Source organism: Oncorhynchus mykiss, chromosome 5, assembly GCF_057628025.1.
Source record: "Oncorhynchus mykiss isolate SJ-2025 chromosome 5, ASM5762802v1, whole genome shotgun sequence".
NCBI lineage: Eukaryota > Metazoa > Chordata > Actinopteri > Salmoniformes > Salmonidae > Oncorhynchus > Oncorhynchus mykiss.
The window spans coordinates 23,984,541-23,998,696 of record NC_143026.1 but is presented as its reverse complement, the minus strand read 5'-3'; the positions used below and the strand labels follow the sequence as shown (position 1 = coordinate 23,998,696).

Genomic DNA, 14,156 nt, shown 5'->3' with positions numbered 1-14,156 from the left:
AGATCAAACAGTAGCTTTGGGTTTAGTATAGATAGACTTGCCATTAAACACACCGCTGATGGAGGGACTAGGGAGGTCCTCTGGATGACTCCACTGTCTATCCTCCCGTCTCTAAGGCTCTAGTAGAAACAGACACATCACACACGGTTAATACAGTTTAATCTATCAGTGAATGTGTGTAACAGGGAATGTTATGCGAAATGACTGAAACAACTCTCAACCAACTATGTACCACAAGTGACGATCATGGAATTTTGGACGACGATTATTTGTCAGCCAAATGACTTTGGTCACCGTTGTAACCATTCAAATAGCAATTAAAAAAAAATATATATACACACACATACAGTTGAAGTCGGAAGTTTACATGCACTTAGGTTGGAGTCATTAAAACTTGTTTTTCAACTAACTATAGTTTTGGCAAGTCGGTTAGGACATCTACTTTGTGCATGACACAAGTCATTTTTCCAACAATTGTTTACAGTGATTATTTGACTTATAATTCACTGTATCACAAATCCAGTGGGTTAGAAGTTTATATACACTAAGTTGACTGAGCCTTTAAACAGCTTGGAAAATTACAGAAAATTATGTCATGGCTTTAGATGCTTCTGATTGGCTAATTGACATAATTTGAGTCAATTGGAGGTGTACCTGTGGATGTATTTCAAGGCCTACCTTCAAACGCAGTGCCTCTTTGCTTGACATTATGGGAAAATCAAAAAGAAATCGGCCAAGACCTCAGAAACAAAATTGTAGACCTCCACCAGTCTGGTTCATCCTTGGGAGCAATTTCTAAACACCTGAAGGTACCACGTTCATCGGTACAAACAATAGTACGCAAGCATAAAAACCATGGGACCACGCAGCCGTCATACCGCTCAGGAAGGAGACGTATTCTGTCTCCTAGAGATGAACATACTTTGGTGCGAAAAGTGCAAATCAATCCCAGAACAACAGCAAAGGACCTTGTGAAGATTCTGGAGGAAACAGGTACAAAAGTATCTATATCTACAGTAAAACGAGTCCTATATCGACATAACCTGAAAGGCCGCTCAGCAAGGAAGAAGCCACTGCTCCAAAACCCCCATAAAAAAGCCAGACTACGGTTTGCAACTGCACATGGGGACAAAGATCATACTTTTTGGAGAAATGTCCTCTGGTCCGATGAAACAAAAATAGAACTGTTTGTCCATAATGACCATCGTTATGTTTGGAGGAAAAAGGAGGAGGCTTACAAGCCGAAGAATACCATCCCAACCGTGAAGCACGGGGGAGGCAGCATCATGTTGTGGGGGTACTCTGCTGCAGGAGGGACTGGTGCACTTCACAAAATAGATGGCATCATGAGGCAGGAAAAGTATGTGGATATATTGAAGCAACATCTCAAGACATTAGTCAGCAAGTTAAAGCTTGGTCGCAAATGGGCCTTCCAAATGGACAATGACCCCAAGCATACTTCCAAAGTTGTGGCAAAATGGCTTAAGGACAACAAAGTCAAGGTATTGGAGTGGCCATCACAAAGCCCTGAACTCAATCCTATGGAAAATTTGTGGGCAGAACTGAGAAAGCGTGTGCAAGCAAGGAGGCCTACAAACCTGACTCAGTTACACCAGCTCTGTCAGGAGGAAGGGGCCAAAATTCACACAACTTAATGTGGGAAGCTTGTGGAAGGCTACCCAAAATGTTTGACCCAAGTTAAACAATTTAAAGGCAATGGTACCAAATACTAATTGAGTATGTAAACTTCTGACCCACTGGGAATGTGATGAAAGAAATAAAAGCTGAAATAAATAATTCTCTCTACTATTATTCTGACATTTCACATTCTTAAAATAAAGTGGTGATCCTAACTGACCTAAAACAGCTAATTTTTACTAGGATTAAATGTCAGGAATTGGGAAAAACTGAGTTTAAATGTATTTGGCTAAGGTGTATGCAAACTTCCGACTTTAACTGTGTGTGTATGTGTGTATATAAAATACATTTTATACCCTCCTCCGCTCCTGACTGTATGTGCTGCAGGCATTGGGGGGTGTTGCCTAGGCAACTGAAGACTCATTTTCTACAACACCCTGCTTGTTTCAGCAAGAAGAAAGTCCATTTTACCGCAGAAACTGATTCGATCACACGAATGTCCAGGCTTCCTGTCTTCAGTCAGCTGTTTGAGTAAAGTCATATAAAAAATATAAGCTGTGATGGAAAAAGGAAGTTCCAATACAATTTTATAAATGCAGAAAGATCCTTTGTTCAAGACGGCGGGATCTTTTTGTGTCGGTAAAATGTATTATGTGAGAAAATGGCGATGGAAACACCTTTATGCGCAAATATTGATATAATTACCATCATATCAAAGTAAACTTGGAGTCACACGATGACAAGGTGAGTGGTCTTCCCACTACGACTCGGAAAACCATGCAGAATATTAGGCAGACAAAATAAGTTATGACAAACTTTACAGGGTGGTGAAAGTGGGCCTCCCAAGTGGCGCAGTGGTCTATATTTGCATGAAAATCTGTTGCCGATTGGATGGAAACCCAGATAGTGGTAAATATACTGAACACAAATGTAAAGACAACATGTAAAGCGCGGTCCCATGTTTCATGAGCTGAAATAAAAAAATGTCCCATACGCACAAAAAACATATTTCTCTCAAATGTTGTGCATATATTTGTTTGCATCCCTGTTAGTGAGCATTTGTCATTTTCCAAGATAATCCATCCACCTGATAGGTGTGGCATATAAATAAGCTGAATAAACAGCATTGTCATTACGCAGGTGCACCTTGTCCCGAGGACAATAAAAGGCCACTCTAAAATGTGCAGTTTTGTCACAAAACACAATGCCACAGATGTCTCAAGTTTTGAGGGAGCGTGCAATTGGCATGCCAACTGCAGGAATGTCTACCACAGCTGTTGCCAGAGAATTGAATGTTAATTTCACTACCATCAGTCATCTCCAATGCCATTTTAGAGAATTTGGCAGTACGTCCAACTGGCCTCACAACCACAGACCACATGTAACCATGCCAGCCCAGGACCTCCACATCCGGTTTCTTCACCTGCGGGAACGTCTGAGACCAGCCACCTGGACAGCTGATGAAACTGAGGAGAATTTGTCTGTAATAAAGCCCTTTCTGGGGAAATACTTCTGATTGGCTGGGCCTGGCTCCCCAGTGGGTGGACCTATGCCCAGGCATGCAAAATCCATAGATTAGAGTCCAATTCATTTATTTCCTTATATGAACTGTAATTCAGTACAATAGTTTAAATTGTATGTTGCGTTTATAAGTTGTGGCAATAAAACCTGTAATTTAAAGAAGAATACAGCAGAGGAAAGAACCAAGTTAGATCCATTCCATTTCAAAATGACAGAATTCAAATACAATACAATTAGAAAGACATATGGCAAACTCTGGTGATGTGTGTCTCTTACCCTGTGTAGTTCGATGGAGTTGATCCACTGGTGTCTGTGTTCGGAGTCTATGGCTCTCAGGTACCACACACTGTCGTTAACACTGATGTCAAGCCTGCACTCATCAAACTCAAGGGGCTGAGGGTAGAGATAGAGAGAAAGGGTAGAGAGAGAAATATGATTAGTATATTTAAATCATATCAACAAAACATTTAACATAGTGGGCCTGTCAAAAAAGAAAGAGGGGGGAGGGGAATATGAAGGGTAAACTGTAAGTGCTGTTATTGTGAAGTGGAAACGTCTTGGAGCAAAAACAGCTCAGCCGCGAAATGGTAGGCCACACAAGCTCACAGAACGGGACCGCCGAGTGCTGAAGCGCGTAGCACGTAAAAATAGTCCATCCTCGGTTGCAACACTCACTACCAAGTTCCAACCTGCCTCTGGAAGCAGAGTCAGCACATGAACTGTTCGTCGGGAGCTTCGTGAAATGGGTTTCCATGGCCGAGCAGCCGCACACAAGCCTTAGCAATGCTAAGCATCGGCTGGAGTGGTGTTAAGCTCACCGCCATTGGACTCTGGAGCAGTGGAAACGCATTCTCTGGAGTCACCTTCACCATCTGGCAATCCGACGGATGAATCGGAGTTTGGTGGATGCCGGGAAAAGGCTACCTGCCCTAATGCATAGTGCCAACTGTATAGTTCGGTGGAGGCGAAATAATGGGGATGTTTTTCAGGCTAGGTTCGGGCTAGGTCCCTTTGTTCCAGTGAAGGGAAATCTTAATGCTACAGCATACGACATTCTAGACAATTCTGTTCTTCCAACTCTGTGCCAACAGTTTGGGGGAGGCCCTTTCCTGTTTTAGCATGACAATGCCCCCGTGCATAAAGCGAGGTCCATGCAGAAATGGTTTGTTGAGATCGGTGTGGAAGAACTTGACTGGCCTGCACATAGCCCTGACCTCAACCCTAACGAACACCTTTGGGATGAATTGGAACGCTGACTGCGATGCCTGACCTCACTAGCTGAATGGAAGCAAATCCCCGCAGCAATTTTTCAACATCTAGTGGAAAGCCTTCCCAGAAGAGTGGAGGCTGTTATAGCAGCAAAGGGGGGACCAACAAATGTGCGGTTAAAATTGGCAAAAAACACACATTTCTTTCCACAGGGCCGGGGGGTGAGACAGGGATGCAGCTTAAGTCCCACCCTCCTTAACATATATATCAACGAATTGTCAATGGCACTAGAACAGTCTGCAGCACCCGGCCTCACCATACTAGAATCTGAAGTTAAATGTTTGCTACTGTTTGCTGATGATCTGGTGCTTCTGTCCACAACAAAGTAAGGCATACTGCAGCACCTAGATCTTCTGCACAGATTCTGTCAGACCTGGGCCCTGACAGACCTGGGCCCTGACAGACCTGGGCCCTGACAGACCTGGGCCCTGACAGACCTGGGCCCTGACAGTAAATCTCAGTGAGACAAAAGGTGTTCCAAAAAAGGTCCAGTTCCTAGGACCACGAATACAAATTCCAACTAGATACCGTTGCCCTAGAGCACACAAAAAAAACTATACATACCTCGGCCTAAACATCAGCGCCACAGGTAACTTCCACAAAGCTGTTAACAATCTTAGCAACAGGGCAAGAAAGTCCTTCTATGCTATCTAAAGGAACATAAAATTCAACATACCAATTAAGATCTGGATAAAAATAATTGAATCCATTATAGAACCCATTGCCCTTTATGGTAGTGAGGTCTGGTGTCTGCTCACCAACCGATCATAAAAATAAAAAAAAATGGGACAAACACTCAGCATGCAGAATTCTGCAAAAATATCCTCTGTGTACAACATAAAGCACCAAATAATGCATGCAGAGCAGAATTAGGCCGACACGCACAAATTATCAAAATCAAGAAAAGAGCCGTTAAATTCTACAACCACTTAAAAGGAAGCAATTCCCAAACTTTCCATCACCCACAATGAAATAAACCTGGAGAAGAGCCCCCTAAGCAACCTGATCCTAGGGCTCTGTTCACAGACGGACAGCAGGACAGCAACACAATTAAACCCAACCAAATCATGAGAAAACAAAAAGATAATTACTTGGCAAATTGGAAAGAATTTACACAAAAAAACAACTAGAATGCTATTTGGCACTAAACAGAGAGTACGAGAATACCTGACCACTGTGACTGACCCAAAACTAAGGAAATCTCTAACTAGGTACAGACTCCGTGAGCATAGCCTTGCTATTAAGAAAGGCCGCCGATGGCAGACCTGGTCCTCAAGAGTGCACAAACTGAGCTGCACTGGAAACCAAAACTGAGCTGCACTGGAAACCAAAACTGAGCTGCACTGGAAACCACAAACTGAGCTGCACTGGAAACCACAAACTGAGCTGCACTGGAAACCACAAACTGAGCTGCACTGGAAACCACAAACTGAGCTGCACTGGAAACCACAAACTGAGCTGCACTGGAAACCAAAACTGAGCTGCACTGGAAACCACAAACTGAGCTGCACTGGAAACCAAAACTGAGCTGCACTGGAAACCAAAACTGAGCTGCACTGGAAACCAAAACTGAGCTGCACTGGAAACCAAAACTGAGCTGCACTGGAAACCACAAACTGAGCTGCACTGGAAACCAAAACTGAGCTGCACTGGAAACCACAAACTGAGCTGCACTGGAAACCAAAACTGAGCTGCACTGGAAACCAAAACTGAGCTGCACTGGAAACCAAAACTGAGCTGCACTGGAAACCACAAACTGAGCTGCACTGGAAACCAAAACTGAGCTGCACTGGAAACCACAAACTGAGCTGCACTGGAAACCAAAACTGAGCTGCACTGGAAACCACAAACTGAGCTGCACTGGAAACCACAAACTGAGCTGCACTGGAAACCACAAACTGAGCTGCACTGGAAACCACAAACTGAGCTGCACTGGAAACCACAAACTGAGCTGCACTGGAAACCACAAACTGAGCTGCACTGGAAACCAAAACTGAGCACATCATTACAACACTATGTGTTTATTATTTTGGAACTTTTGTAAGTGTAATGTTTACTGTTAATTTTGTATTGTTTATTTCACTTTTGTTTATTATCTATTTCACTTGCTTTGGCAATGTAAACATATGTTTCCCGTGTCAATAAAGACCCATATATTGAAATTGAATTGAGAGGGAGAGGGGGGGAGGGGTAGATTTAGTGAGGAGGACGTTCTGACCCATAAACGTTCTGACCCATAAACACAGCAGGGAGATGTAAAATCTCTTTCAGTAAACAACAACAGCATCCAAGTCTGAGACCAGGGTGTTTGACTGCTTTACTGTTTGTTTTGAATGGAGTGTGTGTGTGTGTTTGGTTTTACTATCCTTGTGGGGACCAGAAGTGCTCAAAGATAGGAAAACAGTGACAATTCGGGACATTTCGCCAGTCCCCACATGGAAAATGGCTATTTTAGGCTTAGGTTTATAAATAGGGTTAAGTTTAGGGGTTAAGGTTTAGTGTGTGTAATAACCTGGCCAGTTAGTTCAGGTCAGAAATCTTCTGATGTCGCAAATCAACAGCTATCAGAACCAGAGGACTACCAGAGCGGGAAACTAATCAATCCCTCGTATTCACAGCTAGAATTGGAGCAATAGTTGTAGTTAATGTAGAGGCAGAAAGTCTAGTAAGCAAATAGGTTGGTAGTCCAATCTCCCTTTCACCTCATGTAACACTTGATAAAGCTTCATGGCAGACCAGGACCATTTATCTCCGTTTTGTTTGTAGCTACATCTTGTTTGGCCAGTATTGTGTCAAGTCACTCTGGTTAACACTGACCGTGGCGTAAGCAGAAAGTAGCCCATCACTTTTTTCTTTTTTATCTGTCAATAGCACCTCCTAAATTTAGGGTGTCAATGTTGAGAAAAGTAGCAAAAGTTGTTGTTGTTCTCAACGGCTAACGTTATATCTTTCAAAAATGGCGTGGTATAAAGGACTGTCAACACATAATGAACAGCGCATGTTATAGACAGAAGCAGGCTACATGACAGACCAATCCAAACTCCTCTCCCGGCATGTCCAGCCCATCTATTATCTCAGCCAATCATGGCTAGCGGGAAGGTTCCTGTTTTTTTCCACCACCTATGTTCGTAATTTAACAATTGTATCCATATTTATGGATGGAATACAAGTTTGTTACTAAGGCACATGAAAGTATGTTCAAATGACGCTCCTGTAAAGTAGTGACATACGCCTAGTTTCCTGAAACGAGTCACTTCTATTAAAAATTAAAACTGAAATATGACACTTACATAAATATTCAGACCCTTTTTACTCAGTACTTTGTTGAAGCACCTTTGGCAGTGATTACAGCCTCGAGTCTTCTTGTGTATGACGCTACAAGCTTGGCACACCTGTATTTGGGGAGTTTCTTCCATTCTTCTCTGCAGATCCTCTCAAGCTCTGCCAGGTTGGATGGGGAGTGTTGCTGCACAGATATTTTCAGGTCTCTCCAGAGATGTTCGATTGGGTTCAAGTCCAGGCTCTGACTGGCCTACTCAAGGACATTCAGATACTTGTCCCGAAGCCACTCCTGCGTTGTCTTGGCTGTGTGCTTAGGGTCGCTGTCATGTTGGAAGGTGAACCTTCACCCCAGTCTAAGGTTCTGAGCGCTCTAGCGCAGGTTTTCATCAAGGATCTCTCTGTAATTTGCTCCATTCATCTTTCCCTCAATCCTAACTAGTCTCCCAGTCCCTGAAAAACATCCCCACAACATGATGCTGCCACCACGCTTCACTGCAGGGATGGTGCCCGGTTTCCTCCAGGCGTGATGCTTGGCAATCAGGCCAAAGAGTTGAATCTTGGTTTCATCAGAACATTCATCAGACATGTTTCTCATGATCTGAGAGTCTTTAGGTGCCTTTTGGCAACTCCAAGCGGGCTGTCATGTGCCTTTTACTTGCTAAATTTAGAGTCTCACAGCAAAGGGTCTGAATACTTATGTAAGGTATATCTGTTTCTTTTTTTTTTTACAAATTAGCAAACATTTCTAAAAACCTGTTTTTTCTTTACCATTATGGGGTATTGTGTGTAGATGGATGACTTAAAAACATATTTTTAATCAATTTTAGAAAAAGACTAACGTGACAAAAAGTTAAGGGGTCTGAATACTTTCCAAATGCACCGTATATTATTCGTAAGTAGCTAACTTATATGTATAACATTACTTGACCTTCTGTTGCATTTCTGATTTCTGGTCTGAAAGCCACACTGATATTGGCTAACTAGCTAGCTACTTCACACAAGTCACTGGTCTACTGGAGCGGAATAGCCATGGTCATAAACCGCAGTTCAGATACATAAGATGAAACACAACAATTTGTTTGATCTTAACTGTCGAGTTTTAGAACGTCTCATGTCCTTGGCTGGAGTTTCAAAGATTCAACATGTCAAATCTTTAGCCAAAGTTAAGAGCCATCCACACCAAGGACGATAACTATAACGATAAATTATACATCACTATAAATGTTGTCGAGCATCCACACCAGCGGACCGTTTAACATTCTGCAGTACAATTGTCAATCAACTGAGCAACGCATCCTACTACACGATGTAGGCCTATTAATAAGGTGGTAACAAGACCATTCAGTGCTCCAGGGTGTGTTCATTGTCAGTGACAACTGCAAATAATACTTCAATGTACACAAAAATATCAAACGCAATATGTAAAGTGTTGGCCCCATGTTTCATCCGCTGAAATAAAAAGACCCCAGAAATTTTCCATACACACAAAAAAGGATATTTTTCTAAAATTCTTGGTACAAATTTGTTTACATCCCTATTACTGAGCATTTCTCCTTTGCCAAGATAATCCATCCACCTGACAGGTGGTATATAAAGAAGCTGATTAAACAGTATGATCATTACACAGGTGTACCTTGTGCTGGGGACAATAAAAGCCCACTATAACATGTGCAGTTTGGACACACAACACAATGCCACAGATGTATCAAGTTGAAGGAGTAAGCAATTGGCATGCTGACTGCAGGAATGTCCACCAAAGCTGTTGCCAGATAACTTTTTTTTACCCATTTTTCGTGATATCCAATTGGTAGTTACAGTCTTGTCCCATCGCTGCAACTCCCGTACAGACTCGGGACAGGCGAAGGTCGAGAGCCGCGCATCCTCCGAAACACGACCCCACCAAGCCGCACTGCTCGCTTAACCCAGAAGCCAGCCGCACCAATGTGTCGGAGGAAACACCGTACACCTGGCGACCATGTCAGCGTGCATTGCGCCCAGCCCGCCACAGGAGACGCTAGACCACGATAAGACAAGGACAACCCGGCCAGCCAAACCCCCCCTAACCTGGACGGTGGGCCAATTGTGCGCCGTATCATGGGTCTCCAGGTTGTGGCAGTCTGCGATACAGCCTGGGATCGAACCAGGATCTGTAGTGACGCAGCTAGCACCGCGCCACTATGGAGGCCCCTGTTGCCAGATAATTTTATGTTAATTTCTCTACCATAAACCGCCTCCAATGTTGTTTTAGAGAATTTGGTAGTACGTCCAATGGGCCTCAAAACCGCAGACCATGCACATGGCGTTGTGAGGGCGAGCGGTTTGCTGATGTCAATTTTGTAAACAGAGTTCCCCATGGTGGCGGTGAGGTTATGGTACGGGAGGGCATAAGTTACAAACAATGAATACAATTGCTTTTTATCGATGGCAATATGAATGCACATCGATACTGTGACTAGATCCTGAGGCCCATTGTCGTGCCATTCATCCGCCGCCACTACCTCATGTTCCAACATAATGATGCACGGCCCCATGTTGCAAGGATGTGTACACAATTCCTGGAAGCTGAAAGTGTCCCAGTTCTTCCATAGCCTGCATACTCATCTTACAAGTCACCCATTGAACATGTTTGGGATGCTCTGGATCGACGTGTACGACAGCGTGTTCCAGTTCCCGCCAATATTTAGCAACTTCTACGCCCCTATTTTTTTTTTTTTTAAGGGATCTGTGAGCAACAGATACATATCTGTATTCCCAGTCATGGTATATCAATAGATTATGGCTAATGAATTTATTTAAAATTGACTGAGTTCCTTATATGAACTGTAAAATCAGTCAAATCTTTTACATTTTTGCATGTTGCGTTTATATTTTAGTTCAGTATACACGTAATGAAAAATATAGAAATGTAGCAACTCAACAACAGAGGCTGTTTAGCCAGCACATCTTTTACATCATGTCATTGTTTGCCTCGATGCTCAAGTGGTTTGCAAGTGCCTTCCACTTTTTTTTCCCCATTTGGCCTATGCCTATTTTATATTTTACAAGAGCAAGCCTGTTTCTCTTCACAAGAAAGACCATTAGGCTTAGTATATAAAAAAAACATGCCCTATAGCTTTTGTAACCTATAGCTTTTCCTGGGATTTCAAGTGAAGAGGAACAGCGGAGGCTTGCATAGCCTATAGCACATGGGAACAGCTAGCGCTCTCTCTGCCTATTTTACAATCAGCAAGCAAGATCGAGCTGGAAATTCTCCTTGATAGGCTAGTAGAAGTAAATAAAATGCTGTAATTTGTATCATTAGGTACACTTCAACTGTGAGAGACGGAATCTAAAACAAAAATCCAGAAAATCACGTCTCGACGTCCAGCCAATCATGGCTGACGTAGTGTAAAAAGGCTGACAAATACGCTGGGGGCGTATCCCATAGAGAAATACCGAAACTAAATCTTGAAAGAGAACTCAAATCAGTTTTACCTAATTTCTATCAGCATGTTAAATGTGCAACCAGAGGGGGGAGGGAAAAAAAATAAAATTAAAACTCTAGACCACCTTTACTTCACACACAGAGACCCGTACAAAGCTCTCCCTCCATTTAGAAAATCTGACCATAATTCTATCCTCTTGATTCCTGCTTACAAGCAAAAACGAAAGCAGAAAGCACCAGTGACTCAATCAATAAGAAAGCTGTCAGATGAAGCAGATGCTAAGCTACAGGACTGTTTTGCTAGCACAGACTGGAATATGTTCCAGGATTCTTCTGATGGCATTGAGGAATACACCACATCAGTCACTGGCTTCATCAATAAGTGCATTGATGACGTCGTCCCCACAGTGACTGTACGTACATAGCCCAACCAGAAGCCATGGATTACAGGTAACATTCAAACTTAGCTAAAGGGTAGAGCTACCGCTTTAAAGGAGCGGGACTCTAACACGTAAACCTATAAGAAATCTCGCTATGCCCTCCGACGAACCATCAAACAGGCAAAGCGTCAATACAAGACTAAGATTGAATCCTACTACACCAGCTCCGACGCTCGTCGGATGTGGCAGGGCTTGCAAACTATTACAGACCACAAAGGGAAGCACAGCCACGAGCTGCCAAGTGACACAACCTAGCAGACGAGCTAAATTACTTAATGCTCACTTCGAGGCAAGTAACACTGAAACATGTATGAGAGCAACAGCCGTTCCGGACGACTGTGTGATCATACTCTCCGTACTCGATGTGAGTAAGACCTTTAAACATGTCAACATTCACAAGGCTGCAGGGCCAGACAAATTACCAGGACGCCTACTCTGAGCATACACTGACCAACTGACAAGTGTCTTCACTGACATTTTCAACCTCTCCCTGTCTGAGTCTGTAATACCAACATGTTTCAAGTAGACCACCATAGCTTTCTTGGGCACAGGGCCAAAAAGATAATCAAGGACACCAACCACCCGAGCCACGACCTGTTCATTCCGCTATATAGCGATTATTTAAACCGTGACAGAGGTCCATATCATTGGAAGACTTTATTTTCATATTAAAAAAAAGTTTGACTTCTGTTGCATTTAGGGGAGCGAACGTCTCATTCAGAGGAGCGTGCTGATCATTCTGTGGTCTCCGAAAGCCTACATTCAGAGATTAGACCAATACAATGTTTTTTAAATATTTTTTAATTATTTTTTTTACCCCTTTTTCTCCCCAATTTCGTGGTATCCAATTGTTGTAGTAGCTACTATCTTGTCTCATTGCTACAACTCCCGTACGGGCTCGGGAGAGACGAAGGTTGAATGCGTCCTCCGATACACAACCCAACCAGCCGTACTGCTTCTTAACACAGCGCGCATCCAACCCGGAAGCCAGCCGCACCAATGTGTCGGAGGAGATCCCTACCGACCAATCCCTCCCTAACCCGGACGACGCTAGGCCAATTGTGCGTCGCCCCTCGGACCTCCCGGTCGCGGCCGGTTACGACAGAGCCTGGGCGCGAACCCAGGGACTCTGATGGGACTCTGCAGTACAGCGCCACCCAGACCAATACAATGTTAATGAGATGTACTGTTATGCTCTGAGAATAGACTCATTCTATTAGCACATCTGTCCTGAGTTTGACATTGTAATTTAAACTGCTTAGAATGCTCCTTTCCCTGTCATGTAAATTGCCTATTTTAATATTGAGTTGTAGGCTTGGGTCGAGGCTTGCTCATGTGTAATGGACTTTCTCTCCCTGGCAATGTCTGTTCAACCAAACTCCGGCATAATGATTTCGGGACAATCCATCATGCTGGTCTGGATCAAGGCCATTGTCCACCCTTTCTGGTTCTGCTGTAAAACTGCAGACAGAGTGAGGTTCATGGTGACTACTCAATTTACCTTGCAAACAACTCCAATTCATTGCGTAGATATGATAGCTATTTACACAGCGGGCAATATGGTTCTGAGGAGTCTCTAATGCAATACGTTACTCAGAAACATATCAGATGGAATCCAAGAAACACCTCAAGTTATACAGTATCTTGTTGAGCAGACATAGAATACTTTTCCAGCCTTTTAGTTAATATCAACTGAAACATTATGCTCAGCTGACTGCCTTCCACACAAGTTGCTTAAGATATTTACTGTACATAGTGGAGGTTGCCATGCTCTCAATGATGCATTCTCAAATAATTTCAGAATCTGTGGAGGTGTGTCTTGCATCACGTGGTCAAAGAACATGAACGGGCCTTCGGCTGCAGCCAGCATGACAATCTGGAGAACCGCAACAAAGACCGGATGCAGCAGGGAACTTCACTGACCCAAATTGTCTTGAAAAACATTGAGACGGACTGAAACTTTAGGTGAGAAATCATTGGTCATTCTGCCACATAGCATCCTTCTCTAATAATTCAAATACTTACTAAACTGAATGTATTTACCTTGGAAATTTAAGACTGATGGTCATCAAAGGCAAGTCTGTCATAGTTGGCAAGTGGTATAGTCAAATTCCAGAAGCTAGAACCCTTTTTGGCAGCACTTGACTACAACCATCAAATAATCTTCTCCATGTCTAAGGACATGGCCAGAAGTACCGCTTTCAGTAGACATCACATGAAGCCCTCCTGCAGTTTGCACACCTTCGAACAGGGGAGAACCTGAGATCTCATATGTAAATAAGGGACGTTTGTGTGGGAAAGAAACATGTTTGAGAAACAATATTTGTGCATTCTTCATTATTTTACCTTTGGAATGGTATTAGATTTGTTTACTAAACTACTCTATTCTAAACCTGAAGGTTTCAACCCCAAATGACCTAACCAGATGATCTAACTATCCTGGTGTAAATACAGTATGAAACAAGTCTGGATGATTACACAGATCAGGTCAAATAAAAGGTTTATTACAGATATGTTATAAGAATACAAGATACTCTGTAACCTTCTCAAACTAACAAAGACCACAGTGCAAGTAAAGAAAA

General features: G+C 43.0%; 1 protein-coding gene across 4 annotated transcripts in view; it reads right to left on the bottom strand.

Moving 5' to 3' along the window:
• Positions 1-14,156, bottom strand: part of LOC110522832 (ceramide transfer protein) — a 62,337-nt gene that overhangs the window by 34,824 nt on the left and 13,357 nt on the right. For 2 of the 4 annotated variants that reach the window (XM_036977086.2, XM_090234225.1), the window contains exons 4-5: positions 3,436-3,552; positions 42-119 (exon numbers count right to left, since the gene is read on the bottom strand). In XM_036977086.2, coding sequence (XP_036832981.2) covers positions 42-119; positions 3,436-3,552 — 195 coding nt within the window. The remainder of the gene's footprint in view (positions 1-41; positions 120-3,435; positions 3,553-14,156) is intronic. The other 2 variants (XM_090234226.1, XM_090234227.1) reach the window with 2 other exon arrangements.